We start from the raw sequence: 21,699 nt of genomic DNA, 5'->3' as shown, positions 1-21,699 counted from the left end.
ACAGCCCGCGGAGGAGGTCTCGGAGATCTTGCCGGGCTTTCTGGATTCTCTTTCTTCTCCTTCTCCACACCTCTTTGTGAGCAGCCCTGGTGCAGCGCCCGTCCTCCTGTCTCCCCCTCACTAGTGCAGAGCCCCCACCCCAAGGGGCCTTTCCTGAGCCATTATTGCAGCACCCCACCAGCCTGGTGGCAGCCCCCCACCCCTCGAGGGAACAGGCAGTTTCTCCCTAAGGGGCTCATGCATGACGGGTGTGCCTGGGTCCATGCTTTGCTCTGCTGTGGGGCGTGGTGCTCTGTCCTGTAATTACTAACCAGCGTGATAAATAATAACTCCTGCCATCCTGCCATGCACACACACGCCCTCTCCCGCCGTCCCGCTCAGTAACTCAGCACCCGGCAGCAGACTTACCATCTGCCGCTGCTGGCATCAGCAGCCGGAACAAGGGACCCTGCAGAGAGACAGAGGAAATGGACTCTGAGCTGTGGCCGCTCCTGGTGGTGGGAAGTCTGCCTGGAGATAGGGCCTGGAGCAGGCCAGCAGAACCCTAGATGTAAGCAGGACCGGATCAGGCTGGCCAGAGGATGCGCTGATACAGTACATCTCCCAGGGAGTCCTGGGTGGAATTTAACACTGTCAGGACTCTTGGGGGAGTGGGTCCATGGTATCCAACATCCTATCATCCCCTTGGGGATGACTGTATCCTCCAGTGCAAAGCATCAGGGTCTAAAGGAAAGATTAAAAGAGCTCAATATCTATAGCTTAACTCAGGGCCAACCAGGAGAGGACGTGATAACTGGCACCTGAAGGCTGTCAACACGGAGGAGGGCAAATTATTTAGTGTGATACATGGGATTAGGGGCATTTGGAGGAATATCAGGGAAAAACTTTCTGCGAGGATGACTTCTGTGGGCCTGGCCCAACTCCCATTGAAGTTAATTGGATTTTTTCCCCTGGGACTCTAACAGGAGTTAGATTGTGCTTGGTGAGAATGGGGAACAGTCTCCCACTGGAGGAAATGGAAACCTGCCGCAGGTTTCCTAGACTGAGCCAGGGCTGGGAACTGACCGTAGGGGACAATATGGCACTGACAGGGGTGGGCAAGAGGGACTGGGTGGCCAGATGGGATTCTGACATCTCTACCTCCTCTGGCCCTGTGGGCAAGGAAGGGATGGAGGGAAGGGCATTACGGGTGAGACAAACCCAGAGAAAGGAGTGGATAGACACAGACCATCCCATGCACCAGCTGGCCCAGCCCAAATCCTGCTTCCCACCGCGAGGGGGATCTAGCATGTCTCTAGCTCTCCTCCCAGATGAATTGGTACTTACTTATTTTTATTATTCCCAAAATGTCATCAACAATCCAGGCAGCAGAGTTTGGCGGGCAGACAGCACATTATTCCCCAGGCTTCATAGACCATCCTTTCTCTCTTTCAGGGTGAAGCAGGCCTTCCTGGTCCCCAGGGGTTACCTGGGCAGAGGGGAGAGAAGGGAGATCAGGTGAGTGACCTTGAAGTTTTGCTAAGTTGGACGGGGGCCGCTGGAAGTTCTTCCCGCCTGCTGTGATCTTCCTGGGGACGAGCAGAACAGCCCCCAGAAAGCAAAGCAGCACCCCCATTAACAGCGAGCTCTCCTTGTCACAAGCCAGGGGCCAACAGGTCGATGCATGTGCAGGGGTTATAACCAGGGGTGTCCAACCTTTTCGTGTGAGGGGCCACATTGCAATTTGTTTTCACACGGAGCCAGTGAGCTGGAGGGACTGGAGGAGGGGGGCTGCTCCTCCACTTGGCTGGCTCAGGCGGCGAGGTGGGGACTCATGTTGTGCCCAGCCGCCAGCAGGGGTTGGAGCCCCTGGAGGGAAGGGGCAGCTCCTCTGCTCGGCCGGCTGGGGCGGGCTGCTCCTCCACTTGGCCGGCTAGGGGGTAGAGTGGCTGTTTCTGTGCCCCACTGGCACAGGGCTGGAGGGCAGGGGCTGCTCCTCTGCTCGGCTGGCTCGGGGATGGTGGTGGGCTGCTGCTGTGTCTGGCCGGCACGGGGCTACAGGGGAGGGACTGTTCCTCTGTGCCAGCAGGCCAGATAGCAGCCTTTGGTGGTCTGGACTCTGGCCCGCAGGCCATGGGTTGGACAACCCGGATTATACTGATACAGAAGGTCATGGGTGATTTCATAATGCTTGTGAGGTGGTAGGAGCAGTGAAATATGAAGAGGAAATATGGTAGGATTTTCAGAAGAACCTGAATGACTTAGGATCACAAGTCCCACTGAAAACCAGTGAAAATCTTATCCTTACTCAGGATCACCCACCCGGTAATGTGGCAGAGTCTGCGGCTCCAGAATAGGCCTTATCAGCCATCAGTGGCCCCACCGATAATTGACAAGCATCCTCGAATGCGACGGATTTCTGATTATGATGACATGTTGTAGTAATGTAGTAATGTATTAATGTAGTCCTGTTTCAAACAGTAAACTATGTCAGGCTATGTTACTGTGCACTGGGGAATGTTTAATATGCACTAGCAGTGTCCACACGCGTCAATTATGCTAGCGAGCCCTAGAATGTATACCCCTCTGGTGTGGACTAGCACACCATGTAGTGTCACTCTGTGGCATTGGTCGCCCTGCTGCCTCTCCCGTTCCCAGATGAATCATAACAAAGGGTGTTTCAAGCAACAACACTTTTATTAGCAGATGTTTCAAGCAACAACACTTTTATTAGCAAGCTGGGTTAGGGTTGTATTTTCTTTTCCATAAACTACACTGTAAACTGTCAGCTTTGGAAAATAGTGTTACTTTTTGTGAATTAATCTCAAGACGTTACCCTTCGATTTTAACTGCTAACGCTGCATCTGGGGAGACAGGTAGGATCAAACAACAGTATAAAATATTATAGCATCCTGATCATGGTGCAGTAGCTATGGTTGAATCAGGTAAAATCAGAGTGGTTTTTGTTTGTTCCTAGGGTGAAAGAGGAAGAGCTGGACTCACTGGACTCAAAGGTGAAAGAGGTGAAAAGGTGAGTCATAGAGAGGTAGCAGACATCTAAACAAGAAAGGAAGGAGTGCCAGGGGTGGGGGATAGGGCGTGGTACGGCAGAAACAGGTGGGAATCCAGAGACAGTGGAACAATGGAAATATCTAGTAGCTTGGACAGTCTCTTCTTATGAGGAGAGAAACAGGGTTAGGGCTGTTAGAGAGACAAGGTGGGTGAGGTAATATCTTTTCTATGACCAAGTTCTGTTGGTGAGAGATATTATAATATAATATTCTATGATTCTAAGCAGAAGTCTTTCATATGTCAACTGCACAACAATAGGAAATTTTGGCCGAGGACACTGGGGTAAAATCCATCTCTCAGCAAACGAGCAATGGGATCTATAACATGCACTCCAAGCTAACTGGACCTCCTTTGAATAGATCTCATCTGGTACAGCCATGTTTCACATCTGTGGGTGTTACAGAATTGTAGTCGTGCTGTGTTTTACTTTGCTGTCCTCCTATTCCTTCAATAATTCTCCTCTCCATTGCCCCTTTAGGGTGACGTGGGTGCTGCAGGTCCCCCAGGTTTACCCGGAACAGTAAGTAATCCCGTGCACTAAAGCATAGTTGATGTACAGAGGAATAGGCGGCAGCTTCATCCTCCACACAAACTTCCCAAGCTCTGGGCCTCACAAGTTACCCAGTCCTTTGCAGAAATAGCAGGAACTATTTATTTAGCCCTGGTACAACTCCATTAGCTTCAATGGAGCTATCTCAGGGATGCAGTTGGTTCAATATTTCTGAAGAAGTTGGTATCTGTATATCCTGTCACTGCCTTTCTGCAGGCAGGTCAGAGGTTTCCTGTGCCCTCTCAATAGCATCAATTTGACAGAGTTTCTGCATCTCTTCCTTTCAGTGACATGTATAGTAGGTGTCACGGTGGGGCAAGTCTGTGCCCACATAAGTATGGAGAAAGGGAGTGAATGTATTAACATGCTACAGGTTTATTGCATAGATCTTACAGAATCCTTTTGTGCGAAGCACGGTGTTCCACTCCAGGATTTCCTGGTGACTTCCCAATGAAACCAGTTTATTTGCAGAATGGATCCTGTGGGAAACTGAGCGGGTCTTGAAGGGCGCATTCTACCTCTCTGAGTCTCATTAGCCGGCATTCTGTGCCCATGGCAATAGCAGGGGGAATCCTAGACTGGATTTCATGGTCTCTCCAGCCTGGATTTAGGGCAGTGCTTATGGCTCAGGGGAGAATTCAAATCCATCGCCCTTCTAGCCCTCCAGGCCCTTTGTGAGAGAGGCTCCAGCAGAGACAGCACCACACTGTGCTGCTGGCCCAGAAAACCCGCGCCTGTTGTGGAACAAAGAAATTAGCATGGGTTCAGCACCGGATCCAACAAACAACCAAATAGGACCATGTCCACCTCCCGCTCCCCTCCTGGCAATAGGAAAGCACCAGGGAACTTCCCTTTACCTCTTTTAAAATGTGTCTTTACAATTGTCTGTGGGTGCATGAATGGACTTTGAAATACAAGTTAACTAAAGGCCATGAAACCGAAATCCATGGAATATAACTATAACCCTCATCAATCCCTCCAGCAAAACCTGACCAGTCATCCTGCCCTGAGTGTGAACAATGGACCTGCCCCAACACCGGGAGAGCTAGTACCGAAGTGACAGGCCGTCCAGGGAAAATGTCTGATATTCACATCTAGTGGCTGTTAGCAAGAGCAGATTGCAGCTGCCAGGCTGGTGTATAGACAGCCTCTGAGATAGCTAAATCCAAGCCATGTAGACCTTTATAGGCCTGTAGCAAAACCTTGAACAGGAAGGCAGTGCAATCTGCAGAACTCATTATGGTGAAACTTTCCAAGCAAGCAGGCTTCCTCGTTCTGTATCAGTGGCAGTTTTCAAATGACCATCAGGGTAGCCCAAATATATCGCAGGACAATAATCCAATCACAAAGGCATGGCTAATTGTGGTCTGGTCGACAGCTGAGGGAAATGGTCACAAATGCAGCACCACCTGCGTAGGAATGAAGAAGGTTCTTCTGAGCAATACATCTCTGAGGGAATCTGTAACGAGGAGAAGTGTGGCCATCCTTAGTGATCCAAGGGTGGAAAACTATGGACCAAGCTCGATTATGGAACGATCAAAGTACAGCTCTTTTCAATTTCCATGGAAGTTGCCCTTGATTACACTAGGTCCAAAGTGGAAAGTTTAATAAAAATAGAGATCGGATCAACTCCAAAATTCAGATCCAGATTTCTAACATCCCAAAGTTCAAAGCTGTTTGAAACTGGGATTTTGGTTGAGGCCATGATTACTATAGAATTCATGTGAATGCATGGGATTCATATTTCAAATACCCCAACCAAGTTCAGGCATGGTTTGTATCTTTTGTTTCCAAAGAACACTGTGCTGGATAAAAGGACCTGCCAACGTCAGAGGAAGGAAATCTGTATTGACTGAGAGAAGGAAGTCCACAAATGATTAACTTTTTAGGGAAATAAATTTGAAGGACTTCTTTTGTGAATGTGTTTCTACTAATTTTCTGTTTCATTTTTCATTTCCTTTCCAGACAGCCCTGTTTACCCCACGCCCTCCGATTCCTGTAAGTAATGTACCTAATAAAGATGGCCTCCAACTGATCACCATTTATCTTTGATAGATAAAGAGCACCTTGGAAATTTACATGTCATTTAAATACTTTGTACAAAAGAGCTCAGCTTGAGTCTGGCTCCAGGTAGCGTCACCAGTATGGCTAGTCGCCATGAAAATGCAGCTGTTGTTCTAGTAACAGCATCATCCAGATTAACTGTTGTTGGGATGCAGCTGAATTCTGTCCCAGCCCTGCGAGATGGTGAGCGCTCTCTGAACATTGCAAGAGGTACTGAGTGCGGTACAGGATTGGGCCATGGGAATGCAGTGATAACTTTGGGAGATCAGCAGGTTGTAGAGAGATACAAACAAGCAACACAAAGTACAGCTGGTTGGTCACAAGGGTGACATCTGAAAACAAAACAAACCAAAAAATGGTGGATCTCAGCATGACTGATTCTTAAGTTTTGTTTCACTTTATCTCTGTGCTTGATTCTCCACTGCCTTGCAACGTATTTACCTCTATACATCATAAATGTGATGTGCTATCAAAGCAGAATGATAGGGTTTTGCACATGCTTTGTACAGGAATAAATACTTGATTACACAAGGTCTTAGTGTTGCACTGTGGTAGAGTGTCACCCTTCCTTTGCACAGATATAGATAACTGCATAAGTTGCAATGCAGCAGAGAATTAAGAGTGCAGAGTCTAAGTGACTTGCTCCAGCGTGTCAGTTGCTGAGCTCTCTGGGTCTAATTTCTGTATCTGTAAAATGACAGCAGTGGCATTTACCATAGGGGACATCTGCAAATATAAGACAGGATTCCAGATATCCACAGCAGAGATAGGGAGGGAAGTAGGTAGAGTTAGCTTCACTTTGCAGATTCACAGACTAAGGTTTAGAAAGGTTGTGATGTGTGTTAGCACAGAGGTGTGACCCAGTCCCCCTCTGTGGATTGGCACATGAGTTGTTACAGCCCTTTGCTATGGAATTTTAGTTTAAGCTGTGGCAGCTCATGCTTTTAGCTCTGGAGGTCCCTGGTTCACACCCTGGTGTGTTGGCCAAGAGGGCGGCCATCATCGGGGCATTGTGTATGCTCTAAAGGCATAAGTTTCAGGAGCTGCTCAGTCATCACTGAAATACCACGACTAGTTCAAATGGGTTTGGGCCTTATCTAATCATAATGGGCTGAGTTGTGCCTTCAGGGTACAGCCCTGTGTTGGGAGCTTGCAGACCTGCACTGATGGAGGAGCAGTTCTGGAGGAAAATCCCTACAGAAGGTGCAGCATGAACCTCACCAATACCCCGTCTCCTCCTCTTCTCTTTGTGATGTCTTGCATTCTGCGGGCGCCGTAGTTGTGACTCTGATCGTGTCCTGCATAAATCAGGAGGCGAGCAGGCCTCATCACACTCTGCCCCATCCCCTTGCCCACTCACAGAGTAGAGGGGCACAAGCTGGCCCACTCTCCACCTTGCCGCCTTGGGCTAGAAGTTAATAAAATGGAAAAGAAAACAGTGAGAGGCACTAGCTAGATCCAGTCCGGCCACTAGTTGTTATCCAAACCAGCTGTTCGTCAACACCATCTCATTTCTGTTCAATGAGCTGTGTAAAATGAGTGAGTGGATTGAGATCAGTGGACAGGGGCCCAGGTAACACTGCAGCATCATGTGACAGCACTGACAGGTTGGCCATTTGTTCAGCTGATTTGGACGGAGCCTGTAGGCGGTCCCTCCAGATTGGGACTGAGACAGGTTAGTTTGCCCTGCCTGTATTCTACCTGTCCTGTGGCTCCTGAATGACTTTAGGGGCAGATTTTTAAGGCTAGATAGTTGCCTAATTCCTAATAACGTTCAAAATATGGCCCTGAGCCGGGAGGCTGGTCAGTATGGCACTAACGTTGATTGGCAATGGAAACGCAGAAAGAAAAAGGAGGAAAAGGACTATTCAAAGAGCTGCCGCCTTAGACTATTGAGTGCTTACTTCCTCTTGCAGCCTTGGTTTCCATGGTAATAACTGTTTATATTTACAGTTATCAAGAGCATCCTTCTCTTTGACTTTGTTAATGTGCGTCTATTTTCATCACTCAGAAGGATTTCAAGAAGTGTACTAGTTTGCAATGTAATTATACCAAAGTGCAACTGCAATATTTGCATGACGTAAATTTATGAAACCATTTTGTGCTGCATCGTCGTGTTTCTGTAGGCCATTAGATGGCATCAGAGACTGTTCAAATAGGAGCTGTGTTAACTTGAGTTGAATTATTTATTGCACATATTTATTACAAGTTCAGCCTTTTTTGCCTGGAAAATCCTTTGCAAACAGACTTTGAATTTCACAAATCTGTTGCTAGTGGAAATGATTTGGCAATCAGATCTCGGAAACAGACTTCAAACTATGAAGAACTATATGAACTCTTTGTTTTGACTAATCCTGGTGTCGGATTGGTAACCTAAGTCACATGGTACTGCTTCTGTCCCTTGACTGGATAACTGAAAGATTTTATATAATGATATAACAAAAAAAAAAGTTTGAATGTTCTTCCCTGAATACATATGTTCACATAGGAATTTGAGATTTCATGTGTGGCTTGGTCCTGTATCATTAGAATACTCAGTGGGAGTGGGATTACACCCACAGAGGACAGCCATTTCTCCAATAATGTGTGCCATTCACTTAAATGCATTCAAGTAGCAAGAATGCGACCACACTGATTGGTTTTTCAGAATTCACAGTAAAGGTGAATTCCTGCTTTGTCGTATTCCACCAGCGTGAACATGCATGGATATTGTAATGTGGAAGGACAGGGATAAATGAATCCCATTAGTCAGTAACGTTATCTCTGAGGGAGAGTCACCATCTTTTTAGTTGAAAATGTATTTAGGATAGGCTTAGAAAGACCAGCATTTTTTCACAGATAATATATTGAACAATAACCTCTAACAACCCCTCCTCTCCCCGCCCCCCAAAATAATCTCTCTTTTCGGACAGAAGGAACATGACTGTTCATATTTTCAACACGAGTCCTCTAGATCCAGATACCAAGCAGGAGTGGAAATGGTAGCAGTTTAGCTGAAGAGGACTCTTTCTCTCATTCATTTGGCCTTGGTCCAAAGCCCATTTCATTCATTGGAAGGTCTTTCCATTGACCTCAGTGGCCATTGAATCAGGCCCTTGGTAAAGATGGAGTCTGTGGCCATATTCTGATAACCCTAATAGGATGCCCTCTTTTCTGCTTGCAGGTAAAAGGGTGGGTTCTAAGATCCTAGTCATTTAATATGAAAAATCCACTCAGTTTTCAATGTGGGATGGATAAGAGACCCTTAACGTCAGCCCTCTGTCTGGAAAGGGGTCTAACGCCTGTTGAAGAACAAAGCTGTCTGACTTTTATCAGCCTAGCCGAGGAGATAACTTTACTTTCTTCTCTCTATCCTCTTATGATTTTGTGACAGGGAGAAACTGGGCCGAAGGGAGAGAAAGGAGATCAAGGAAACAGAGGGGAACCTGTAAGTACATGACCGTATTCCTTCAGAAATGACATTGAGCTGCTCCCTGCTCACTGCTGCCAAGCAAAGAGCTGGTAGGGAGTTCTGGGTAGGGTTTTGCTGATATTTATGTAGATAGCTCATTTTAAATAAACTTCTTTCAGGTGATTTTGCCCTACAAAATTACCTAAATAGTTAGTCTATGGGACAGAAAGTTTTTTGTTATTGGGACCCATTGTTCTTCTGCAGCAGTGGTTGGGCATGCTGAAGAGGAATGAGCATCTTCTCCATCACGTCTGAAATTAACCTGAGCTGCTGCTGGCCCTGGACATTCAAAATCCTTCCCTTCCCCCAAGAGGGGAAAAATGAGCCAAATCAACATATGCCAAGGAGAATAAATGAGTTGTTTCCCTCCTCCCCTTTCTTTGCAGGGACTGCGTGGTGTCCCAGGTGAAATGGGGTTGTCAGGGCCTCCAGGACCACAGGTAAGCAACCTCAACTACACCCCCTGGAATGACCAGGTAGGCTAGGGGTGCTCTGTGGATATAGATTACTCCACACATTCCTTCCCCCTGGATGCTGAAGGTCTGATTCTCCTCTCACGCGGCTGTAATTCCATTGACCTCTGTGGATTTAGGTACCCCCGATTAACCCCAGTGCAAAGGAGAAGAGAGTCAAGCCCTAAGTGTGACATGCTGTCTCTGCACAGATCTGCAAGCAGGAGCTCTGAGACCGCTCTCCCAGCCCAGGTCTCTCAAGAGCCAAGTGTACTGTGTTTCTGCTGCCCCATTGGGCTAACAAATGAGTGATTCAGGTTACAGCGCATTAACAAAGGATTCCAGGGCAGTGTGCAGATTCAAGGCACTCTCTGAATTCTCCTTGGTGTATGTGAAATGGGTACATAGTTTTAGTCCAATTATCACGGAAAAATTGCCTGGGCTGCAAAAAACACCATTACAAATGAGCCCTGATCATAACTCCTGTTGACCATCTCATTAGAAAGGGCAAAGAGTGAATCGGCACAGAGGTACCACTCTCCCTCCCCTAGATGTGGTCCCTCCAGCTTAAGGCTGAAGTATGTTTGCAGGGCAGCAGGGAGAAGGTTGCAGCGCCTGTGTTGTGCCTTTCCTGTGGATAGAAATTGGCTGTCGCTTGGACGGCCACTCGTGGGCTGCCTTAAACAAACACTAACATGAGCTTAACAAAAAAGGAAGGAGAAAAATGGTTTGAGGGCAGTCAGTGATGTCAAGAAAACAGGAGCAACAGTGCTCCTGAACTCCTTGCTGGGGAATTCCGCCATTGGACAGGGGACCAGCACAAAGCAAGTTCCACTTAAATCTTCAAGGTAGACTTCTGTGGTTCACAGGGCCAGTGAAGGCCCCTTGCACAGAAATTCATCCGTAGTGCGCTATTACTGTTCATATAGTTACAATCTGCAACTCAGGGTGAAATTCTCCTGTGGAGAGAGACCATTGCAGCTTTGTTAGGATATGAGTGGTGCATAGGCCTAGGATGGCCCTACGTGGAGGCATGAATTTCACCCCATCTGGATATCCACAAGTCCCAGCATCCAATGCTGAAAAACAGCCTCTGAGCTGAACAGTTGTTGTTAATTCTTTCCTTTGTTAATTCTCAGAGATTTGTTTCTACATTTCATTGTCTTGCTGTGTAGAGAACTGGAAGCCATTTTCTTGCTATTAAAATCCTTTGTGAATTGATTAGCTAAGCCTGCTGCCTAGAACATGTTCAGGTGTCTTGTTGTCTGGCAGGCAGTTCAGTCTGGTTTCTAATCAGTCTCAGTCTCTTTTCTTTCTGTCTAGGGTATGAAAGGACAGGAAGGAGCCAAAGGAGAGCCAGGAGTCCGTGGAGAGACTGTGAGTAATTGCTTCGCTCAGAGCAGTTCTCGCAATGGGAACACACCTGCAGGGCTTCCGAAGTAACTGTTTTACAGACTAATAATCTCAGGCAGATCCTGTGCAGTGCACGTTGTGATCTGCAGCGAGGACAAGAGCTGGATGAACAGAAATTCAAACCGCTCAGTTGCACCTAACAGATTGATGCTCCAATCAGTTCAGTGAGCACAGTTCCAAAGTTTTTGTTTGTGAAGTCTGATTCTAAGATGAATCCCACTCCTTTCCAGGCCAGGGGCTGGCTGTACTCATTAATGCACTGGTATGTCATTCAGGCACAGGCTACCATCTGGATACCAGCTTGTATCTCATCAAGAGCCACAACTTGCTTTTGATCTCAGTTGGCTTTATGCTTCTCCTGCTGCCTGAACAATTCAGGGTTTTTTTTAAAAAAGGAGAATCATTACCATAAAATCACCCCACATACTTGTATCGGGGGCCGATGTTCTCATAGGCTGATCTGATTTGGCTTCTGCATACTAGAGAATAGCAACGACTCAATTCCCAATTTACCTCCGAATGGGCGATTTCTCACTCCTTTCTTAAGCAAAAGTCAGTAGAAGGGGAAGTGCTGAACAGAGTGCAAGGAATTAGAGGAATGGTTTTGGAGAGCCTTAGATCTGGTGAAGGCCAGATACCAGAAAATGGCAATCATTGTCCTACCAGCCCAGTTATGGCCTGTTGCTACCATGATTACTCTTCCATTAAATTCAGTCAGGCTACTGTTAGGCCTTCTCTACACTTGCGGTAGTGTGCAGGGGATGTGTAGCTAGATGCTGTGGTGAAAAGCAGGCTGCATCCATGCTGCAATGTGTAGTTCCACGCTGCGGTAAAAGGCTTTGACAATAGGGAGGCATTGGAGAGCTGCTGGAGCCTTTCCTCGCTGCCTCCCCATTCCAGAGCCTTTTCCTGCAGCTGGAGTCTTTCCCTGAAGCAGGGAAAGACTCTAGCGGCGGGACACACCATGACTACAAATGGCAGTGCAGATGGGAAAGGCACTGCCTGGGTGTGTGGAGAGCCATGTAGGGTAAATGCCATAAGGTTCTGGCATGCATTTACTCACCTAACTAGTACCTCATCTACACTGCTGTTTATACTCATGGTAGGAGGGCATGCACTGTATGTATTTTACATGTCGTCATAAGCATAGACATAATCTTAGCAATAGTAATAACAATGTTGTATAATACTGAGTAATATTGCTGTATAGCAACTAGCCTTTATACAGCATTTTTCATCCATAGATCTCACAATGCTTTACAAAGGAGGTCAGCCTTTTTATGGGCCTGATCCAAAGCCTGAGTCCTGAACAGATCTTGTAAGTGGTTGCAGGATCGGATAATTAATTGAAGAATTAAGCTAAGAAAGTTAGAACTGCATCTGACTGTTCCGTATGGATAGAAGCCTTTGCGTTCTTGTCCTACCAGTTCAGAATATTCACAACTGAAATATCGTCCTCACTAAAAATACGAAAAGTGGGGGAAGGGTAGAATTGTCAGGGAAGATGACCTTGTTGCCCTAGATCCTATATTTTTATGATAAATCAGTATTGTTTTTTCCCCCAAGATCATGGAGTATCTGATCTGGATTTAGGGTTCACCTTGGTGCTGGATAATTTTTAAATTCCCAAGGGACGTCCTAATCTGCTTTGTACTGTTGAATCCTAATTCAGATTGTAAAGTCTTTGAGGCAGGTATTGTCTTTTCCTATGTGCTCGTACAGCACCTATCACAATAGGACCACAATCTCATTTGAAACCTCTAGCTCCTAAAGCAGTAGTAGTATAAATAATAAAAATTAATTTTCTTAAAACAGGGCGTTCCTGGACCTGTTGGGCCCCCAGGTCCACAAGGCTTGGCAGGAAACGTGGTATGTATTCATCAGTGGATTTGTTCCCTGTCTGCACCCTGCTACATTTCCCTCGCTTAGGGCTTGTCTACACTTACAGCGCTTAGTGAAGACACTATCTACACCGATAGGAGAGCTTCTGTTGTCAGTGTAGGTACTCCACTGCCCCCAGAGGCAGTAACTAGGGCGACAGGAGAAGCTCTCCTGTTGACATAAAGCTGTCTACACCAGCGCTTAGGTCAGTATAACTATGTCACTCAGGGGCATAGAAAATCCACAACCCCGAGCGATGTAGTTATACCAACAAAAGTTGGTAGTGTAGACAAAGCCTTAGTTTCTTTGGTTTTCCATTTCCCAGGGTCTATTGCTGTTGTTTGTTACAGATGGTTGAATTACTGCCTATTACTCTGCCTTTGAGAGACCCAGCAGACCTGGATATCTTGGGAATGGTGTATTTACCAGGACAATCTCACTGTCAGGCACTGCCACCCAGTCAGGCCTAGTGATTGAAGTAGAGGTCAAAGCCAGATGTCAGGTTGCAACTGGGCTAAGGTTGGAGCTGGAATCAAGATTTCAGGACAGGCCAGAGTCAGAACAGAGATCAGAGTCCATAGTCAAGCCAGAATCAGTATCCTTGAGAGAGTCCAGGTGCAAGCCAAGGGTTCAAGCTGGGTAGTCAGAGTCCAGGGACAAGCAAAGTCGGTACCGCAGCCGGGGTCCAGATACAGGCCAAACTTCAGAGCCAGGTTGTCAGGGTCTGAGGGTCTAAGGAGGATCAGGAAGTGGAAGCTAGGCTGGAACAAGGTCATGGTAGGGCAAGGACAAGACTGGAAGAGGGCTTGGGCAAGGCTAGGGCAGGAGCAGGGTCAAGAATAGCCTGGGAGTCTCTAGAGTTTGATACACTGTGAGGCAGCAGGAAGGTTCCTGGCCGGCAGTTCTGTTGCACAGACTGACCTGCAGCTCTGGTGTGGTTGGGGAAATACCTTAGTCTGGGGGTCACCTGACCCAGGAAACTGAAGTGGGGAAACAATACTTGTTGTGATCCTGTCTTCTGACTTGCAATCAGAATGGCAGATAAAAGCTAGCAGAGTGGGACGTAGTACTAACTGATGCTGGAATAACTCCAGATAATTGCACTGCTCAGTGGTGAGTTCAAACAGAGACAGGTCCTGGTCTTACTGGTGGGGTTTAGTTCATTCCACAACCTTCTGAAAACATCTATCTTGAAAGACCCAACTCACAAGCCCTGTCCTTGTTTCATCATGAAGAAAGGGAAGGAGAAAGGAATGTTACATTGGTTGGTTAGGAAATCAATCACTTATGGGTCTAAGCCAATGGTTCCCAACCTGGGGGGGGGGGGGTGCCAAAGATTACAGGGGGTCCATGAGGCTTCAGTAATATTGAGGTCATTTAGCCCCCCTGAGATCTATGCCAGATGCAGCACCCCCAAACTCCATGCTGGCTGGAGTGGAGGAGCAGCTGTGAGCTCCAGCCAGCAAGAGTGGAGAAGCAGTGCCTCCCTCCCCATCCGAGGGAGTAGCAGCCCCAAATTCCACTCTGGCCAGTGCGGACGAGCAGCTCCTCCCTCAGCCCCAAGCCGGCTGGGCCCCTGACCAGAGAGGAGTAGCCCCGCACCAGTGGGGGCCTGGAGCAGCCCCGGCCAACCCGCCAGATCCCACCTCCATTATCCTCAGTCCGTGAGGGACAGAAAGAGGCAGGGCCACACAGGGTGTGCGGTGGCGGCTGCACCTGGGAAGGCTTAACTTCTTATTCAGATCAGAGTAATTTATTATTATTATTATTTATTATCATTATATGTGTTTATGGGGTTGTATGTGTTTATGGTCGATGAGGAGGCGATGGGGATGGAGAGAGGGGGGCACGTGTTTTACCTGGTCTTAACTAGTGGGGCTTTCACTCAAAAAGGTTGGGAACCGCTGGTCTAAACTATAAAGAATCAAAGAAGTTGTCAGATCCCATCTGCCTATAATTTAAAGGGAATGAAAATTGAAATGCAAGGGTAAAATGAACATTGAGTTAATCCCAGATGTGGGCTGAATTTCCTCCTCATACAGACTATTGGGAGGGCATCAGACACAAAAATAAATGTAATGAGACTTTTGGTTGTAATGAGGCTTCTAGTATGTCTGATCTCTAAAATTATGCTTTCTGGGTTATCTTCAGCAAACCAGGAAGTGCGAGGAGCATTTTAAAGAGGGGGAAAATTTATTTTGGTTGAGAGAATGACTAACTCAATTTTCACTTTAGTTTTGCAGTTCATTTTTACATTGAAAATAACTTTTTCCAGCAGCTGATACACATTACTTCTAGTTCATTGTGCTCAGGATTACAAATTGTCTGTACTGAGAGGGGGGAGTAAGCAAGATGTGTAAAATTGCCCCAAATCCCCGTGATGTACAGTACAGTACATCTGTCTGTCCCATTTCCTTTAGAATTAAATACCACCTGAAACAGAAACATCTTTTTTTCTCCAAAGGGTGTACCTGGAGACGCTGGCCAACCTGGAAAGAATGGACAAAAGGGTGAAAAGGTAGAACAGTTTTTTCATGTCTGTCATATAAATGTTTATCTGAACTTTTAACATTCTGAACTGTGGCCAGGATTTATAGATTTTAAAGCCAGAAGGGAGGATTAGCTCATCCAGTCTGACATATTGTATAACTCAGGCCATAGAATTTCGTTTGGTGACCCCTGTATAAACTACCTAGCAGAACTAATAGCATGGGAGCTCTTGAAGTGATAAGGCCTTCCTAGTTTTTCTATTAGGTACAGTGATGTCACTGATTTGAAAACACATCTGCACAGTGATGATCATTCTCAGCCCTGTTCGCTAAAGAGGTTTGTGCCAAGGGTGAAGGATTCTATTCCATTTGTTTCTCTCTTGATCATTAGGTTTAAAACTGTAAATCCCTAAGCAAAACCTTCAGGCACTGGTTAGGCAAGCTGAAACTTATGCTTCCATAACAAGCTCTTTTAACTGTATAATTCCTCATCCTTCCAGCCCACCCTCCCCTCCATTTGTCTGTCTTACCCAACTGTTATGTACTGCCTGACATCTAGACTGTAAACTCTCTAAGGCAGGGACTGTCTCCTTTATTACTTGCCTGTACCACACCTACAATGATGGAGCCTTGATTCTCGATTGGGGTGCCATACTAGAAATAATTAATAATAATATTGACCGTAACGACACACAATAAAAGGATAACAATTCAAAATGTAGACAAGCCCCACTATATCAACCTCTCCCACCAGATCATCATCCATGTTCCCAACATTCACGAGATCCCTCAATCTACTTAAAACTCAATTGTTCCCTGAATTAAATGAGCCTTCTAGTATGTTTCCAAAGTGAACAGGGTGAAGTTGCAATGGAAGAGCGAAGGTAAGGGTGTTCTAGAATTAAGGACCGCTCACCAGGAATACCTTTCCACAACCTGCTTTTCAAAACACAGGGCCAGTAACTTGAGCTCTTCTGCTGAGTGTAACTACATCAGTATTGCACAGATTGGAGGAGTCTTTAACATAGCCAAGCCCCAAACCATTTAGGGCTAATGTTTTCTTTTAAAGAGGAAAATACCTACATTCTTATGAGAATATTTGATATAAAGGCCAAGATACATTATCAGATTCTTACATTAAAATAAAAGAGGGCTTCCTATGGCACTGAGCAATGTTCTGCTTATAAAAGGTAAAGACAAAAGCCCTGGACATTTTTATCCTCATGGGAGATCTGATCCAGAAATGGACCGTAGCTCACAATTGACATATTGTCATTGTAATGTCTTCTACAGGGTGACCCAGGAATGGAAGGAAAACCAGGTCTACCTGGGCCCTCAGGTGAGCCGGGCCCTGCTGGAATACCTGGCTTACCAGGGAAGGGTAAAGATGGAGAACGGGTAAGTCCTCTTACTACACTCTGCACCCAACTAGGACTAGTTCCTAGATGAGTTAAAATGAAATGGCCTCAGCAGAGGGCAGTGTATAAAGCATGCTTGCATGACATCGCAGTGCAACATTACACTATTACACACTGACAGCAGGCCACGCTTTGAGTCGATGTGGCTGCCAGCATCAGTCTATGCAGCAAGCTTGCTTGCCTCTGACACTGCACCATCATGTATTCTGTCCCCATCTGCCCACCCTCCCTGTTCTCCAAACTCACAGGTGGGCAATCTCTCTCTCTCCCCCAATTAGTATTTAAGTAGTTATACACAGTGGGACAGCTTCAACAGGGAGAGATTGAGGGAGCCTCACGTAAGAATATTCTATAGGTCAGTGATGAAAGCACTCTCTTGAGAGGTGGGAGACACCCTTGTTTAAGTCCTGTTTCCCCGTCAGGCAGAGGTGAGAATTGAAGCTGGGTCTCCCATATCACAGATGAGTGCTCTAACCATTAGGCTAAAAGTTATAACATGGGCACTACCACCATAACAACCCTTCCTCCTCCTCCTCCTCCATTTTCCATTTTCAGTGGAGTGAGGCAGGCACCAGGTACCTAACTCAGTCCCACAAGATGGTGCCTAAGCCACCTGACACCATGTGGTGGGCTCCCATTGGTGGATCACTAAGCAGAAATGGGCACATCCCTGAAGCCTAGATGTAGGTACTTATCTCTGAGAGAGGGGAGGGGCTTAGCACACACCCCTCTTGTTGGAATCTCCCATTAGGCAGCTCCCCACCTAGTGTGCTTGCTTTTCTGGGTTGCATTCTTAGATGTCTATCTTTCCCCATTCCTTGTATTGGTAGCCTAGGCTCCTAACTCAGGCTTTGTGGATCTCAGTGTTTTTCTTATGATTTTCTACATGCCAGAAAGTTAGACGCTCAGTGTTGCAACCGCTAAGTTCCTTCATGGATCCCACCCATAGTCACTAGAAATACTAGTTTGATGTAAGAATCACTTTTTTGTTTACTTTTCAAAGGCCAAGCATTTGTTGGCGAAGGTGTTGACTACTTTCTGTTTTGGCTATAGGGTGAAAGAGGCCCTCCAGGCTTACCAGGACCCCTTGGACACAAGGTAAGAATTTACCTCCGTCCTGCTGAGGACTTTTCTCAGAAATCAGGATGAGCTTGCACATTGTCACTGGAGCTGGTGGAAGATTTCACAGAAAATATGGTCCATTTTCACTGGAAAATATTTTTGGTGAAACATTTACTCAAAAATGTGTTCTTGTTTTTCAATGGAAAAAGTTTGCAACAGAAACTTGACAAACAACTCTGTTTATTTCCTGTGTAAGGCCTCTCTTGTTATAAACATGCAAATATCAGAATATCAAATAACTTGTTCACTTTCCACGTACATAATCTTTAGTATCTCTATATAAAGCTATAATTAAGATTATGGGCCAAGTCCTGCCGTGCTTACCGAGACAAAATTCCCACTGATTTCACTGGCAATCTTGAATCCATACAATCAGAGAGTCATTGTCACAATTACAGGGCAAGCTGCACTTCAGACCCTTTTGCAGTCAATCAAGGGCACACCTTAGGTGACAGGTGATGCTTCCTTTACCTCTTTCTGGGGGGAACCTTGCTGTTCCCGTGCTCTTGGAGTGGATCTCTGGCTTGCTGCCACCCATCCACTGCCATTTCCCAACTGTTAACACAACAGGCCCAACTGTATTCAGTTCCCGTCGGAAACTTCCCTCAGCGGTTGATAAAAGTGACTGAAAACAGTTTCAAAATGAACATTATTTATTCACCCAAAGGTAAATGGTAAGCAGAGGAAAGGGTAAAAATAACAAAAGTTTATCTGCATCTGGTCTTGCCTAAACATTATCCTTTCAAGTTCCACTTCGCTCAGGTATCTCAGTCTTTAGGTGGGAGAGACAGACTGCCCTGCATTCTTTGCTTGTCTCAGTGTCTGTCTCTGAGCAAATCTCCTGAGATGGCAACTGCTGGCAACTCCACCTCTCCCTTGAGAAAGAGATTATTAACTGTTTATGGTCCTGTTGATCTCGAGGCTCTGGTAAAACAGCTGTGTCACTTTAGGTTGGCATCTGAGAAGACCATCTCTCCAGTTAATGGCTCAACCATTGTCCCCTTGAAGTTGTTTTCCCAGGGCTTTCTTATCTCTGCTGATTGTTTTTTCCTGCTTACTCTTCCTATTAGCCATTTTTAATTCTACTCTGTGGTCAGACAGAATGATATTAAGCAAATAATATCAAACTGAAGTACATATATATAACTGTATAAAGAATTGATCCTGCCATGTCTTATATTCCTGGATAACTGTCTCTTCCTCATGCTGACTCTGTTCTGCACTGACATGGCTAAATTTTACTCTGTATTACTGCTTGTGTCTGCTGAACTGAAAAAGAAAAATAAAGAGAACTATTACTACAAAAAAAAAAAAAAAAAAACAGAGAGAGAAAGAAGCATATTTAAAAAAATGAAACCTATTGCTCAATATAAAATAAAGATGTTAGGGAACATCTCTGTATATGGAAAAACAACATTCACCTTTTAGCAGCAAAACTGTGTTCTTGAACAAAATACTTCTAGATGAGGCTTCCCATCTGCAGTGAAGTCTGTTACAATGTCTTCCTCACTATAACATGTACAACAGAGTAGTGTGATTGCATAGCCAGCACCACAGCAGGATATATTCTGCTTCTTTCTTAACCCACCCTCCCCAGTATTCATTAAAACAGTTAAAACAATTTTCCAGACTCCCTCCATTGTGTATTATTGACAATTTAATTTTTTTTAACAATGAGGTCTTTTAGCCTGTGTAATAGTCTTTTAAAGGTGTGGTTGAAAGTTGAGTCGCTGAGTCATTTAAAATTGTACTGGAAAAACCACTTAACCATATACTGTGGAGAAGAACCCTGCACTGATAATGGAATGGGCAAAGTTAATCTGTGACTCGGTAGTTCTTTTCCAGCTCTCATTTCTATGATCTTCTGAATAAATACCCTACAGTTACCTGTATGTACAATCTAATATAGGAAAGTAAGTGGTTGCTCAAGAGTATTATGTTTTCCTATGCCTCTCAGCATGCATGCTATCCAACAAGCAATTGGAGTTCCAGATATAAAACCACATGAAAGCAGCAGCATTATATACACTCATTGTCCCAACAAAGATATGAGGTTCTCACCTGGTCTCTGTGTATCAAGTCAACTCAATTAGCAAAAGAAGGATCTGTTGGAAATCGGATGATGAATGCTAGCTGACCCACACACTGGATAAACCAAAATAATTATGGGCCCTGTGCACCCACTCTCTTGCAGGTGTGGCATTGATCAGAACCAGACATATGGTCAGAAAATTGGGCTGGGTACCTTGTGAAGAGGAAAAGCAGTTGCAGGATATGACAAGTTACCAGTGTATTTTTCCTAGTATAATGAATTAGAGATTGTTCCATGTCCCCATGTTATCATAGGTCAAAACAGTTCCACTGCGATGTATTAATAATTATTGTGGAGTTTCCATGCAGGAAGTATCTGTGGTATTTTCTGAGCAGTAAATGTGTGTTAGACATTGGTCACCTTTCTTAAACATGGAATCATAGAAGATTAGGGTTGGAAGGGACCTCAGGAGGTCATCTAGTCCAACTCCTTGTTCAAAGCAGGACCAACCCCAACTAAACCATCCCAGCCAGGGTTTTGTCAAGTCTCACCTTAAAAACCTCTAAGAATGGAGATTCCACCACCTCCCTAGGTAACCCATTCCAGTGCTTCACCAGTGAAAAAAAATTTTTTTTCCTAATATCCAACCTAGACCGCCTCCATTGCAACATGCGACCTCTGCTCCTAGTTCTGTAATCTGCCTTCACTGAGAACAGCCTAGCTCCATCCTCCCTGGAACCCCCTTTCAGGTAGTTAAAGGCTGCTATTAAATCCCCCCTCATTCTTCTCTTCTGCAGACTAAACAAGCCTAGTTCCCTCAGCGTCTCCTCATAAGTGTTGTGCTCCACCCCCTAATCTTTTTGGTTGCCTTCTTCTGGATTCTCCCAATTTGTTCACATTCTTTCTGCAGCGGGGGGCCTAAAACTGGACACAGTACTCCAAATGAGGCCTCACCAGTGCCAAACAGAGGGAAATAATCACTTCTCTTGATCTGTTGGCAATGATCCTACTAATGCAGCCCAATATGCTATTAGCCTTCTTGGCAATAAGGGCACACTGCTGACTCATCTCCAGCTTCTTGTCCACTATAACCCCCAAGTCCTTTTCTGCCGAGCTGCTGCCTAGCCAGTCAGTCCTCAGTCTGTAGCAGTGCATGGGATGCTTCTGTCCTAAGTGCAGGACTCTGCACTTGTCCTTGTTGAACTTCATCAGATTTTTTTTTTTGGCCCAATCCTCTAATTTCTCTAAATCACTCTGTATCTGATCCCTGCCCTCCAACGTATCTACCACTCCCCGTAATTTATTGTCATCTGGAAACATACTGAGGGTGGAATCCACCCCATCCTTCAGATCATTAATGAAGATGTTGAACAAAACTGGTCCCAGCACCAACTCCTGGGCACTCTGCTTGTTACCAGCTGCCAACTAGACATCAAGCCTTTGATCACTTCCCACTGAGCCTGATATTCTAGCCAGCTTTCTAACCATTTTATAGTCCATTCATCCAACCCATACTTAATTAACTTGCTGATAAGAATACTGTGGGAGACTGTATCAAAAGCTTTGCTACAGTCAAGGTATATCAGGTCCACCGCTTTCCCTTGCTTGTTATTAACCCTTTCCTCTCTCACTGTTTCAGGGAGATAGGGGAGTTCCTGGTCTTCCTGGCCAGCCAGGAGACAGAGGTACACCAGGAGTTGGAGTAGCTGGACCTCCAGTAAGTATTATGGAGACCTCATTCACTTATGACAAGGACACACACATCTCCAGCTGCCA

At 45.6% G+C, this 21,699-nt stretch overlaps 1 protein-coding gene across 1 annotated transcript in view; it reads left to right on the top strand.

The window, feature by feature from the left end:
• Positions 1–21,699, top strand: part of COL22A1 (collagen type XXII alpha 1 chain) — a 266,483-nt gene that overhangs the window by 203,860 nt on the left and 40,924 nt on the right. Inside the window, exons 30-41 of the mRNA XM_067531757.1 lie at positions 1,435–1,497; positions 2,957–3,010; positions 3,530–3,571; positions 5,567–5,599; positions 9,039–9,092; positions 9,503–9,556; positions 10,892–10,945; positions 12,797–12,850; positions 15,327–15,380; positions 16,645–16,749; positions 17,823–17,867; positions 21,563–21,640. Of these exons, the coding sequence (XP_067387858.1) occupies positions 1,435–1,497; positions 2,957–3,010; positions 3,530–3,571; positions 5,567–5,599; positions 9,039–9,092; positions 9,503–9,556; positions 10,892–10,945; positions 12,797–12,850; positions 15,327–15,380; positions 16,645–16,749; positions 17,823–17,867; positions 21,563–21,640 (690 nt within the window). The remainder of the gene's footprint in view (positions 1–1,434; positions 1,498–2,956; positions 3,011–3,529; positions 3,572–5,566; positions 5,600–9,038; positions 9,093–9,502; positions 9,557–10,891; positions 10,946–12,796; positions 12,851–15,326; positions 15,381–16,644; positions 16,750–17,822; positions 17,868–21,562; positions 21,641–21,699) is intronic.

The sequence above is a fragment of the Emydura macquarii genome, unplaced genomic scaffold (genome assembly GCF_026122565.2).
Source record: "Emydura macquarii macquarii isolate MOO-44397 ecotype Brisbane River unplaced genomic scaffold, CSIRO-AGI_Emac_v2 contig_369, whole genome shotgun sequence".
NCBI classification, from domain to species: domain Eukaryota; kingdom Metazoa; phylum Chordata; order Testudines; family Chelidae; genus Emydura; species Emydura macquarii.
This window is presented reverse-complemented; position numbering and strand designations above follow the sequence as displayed.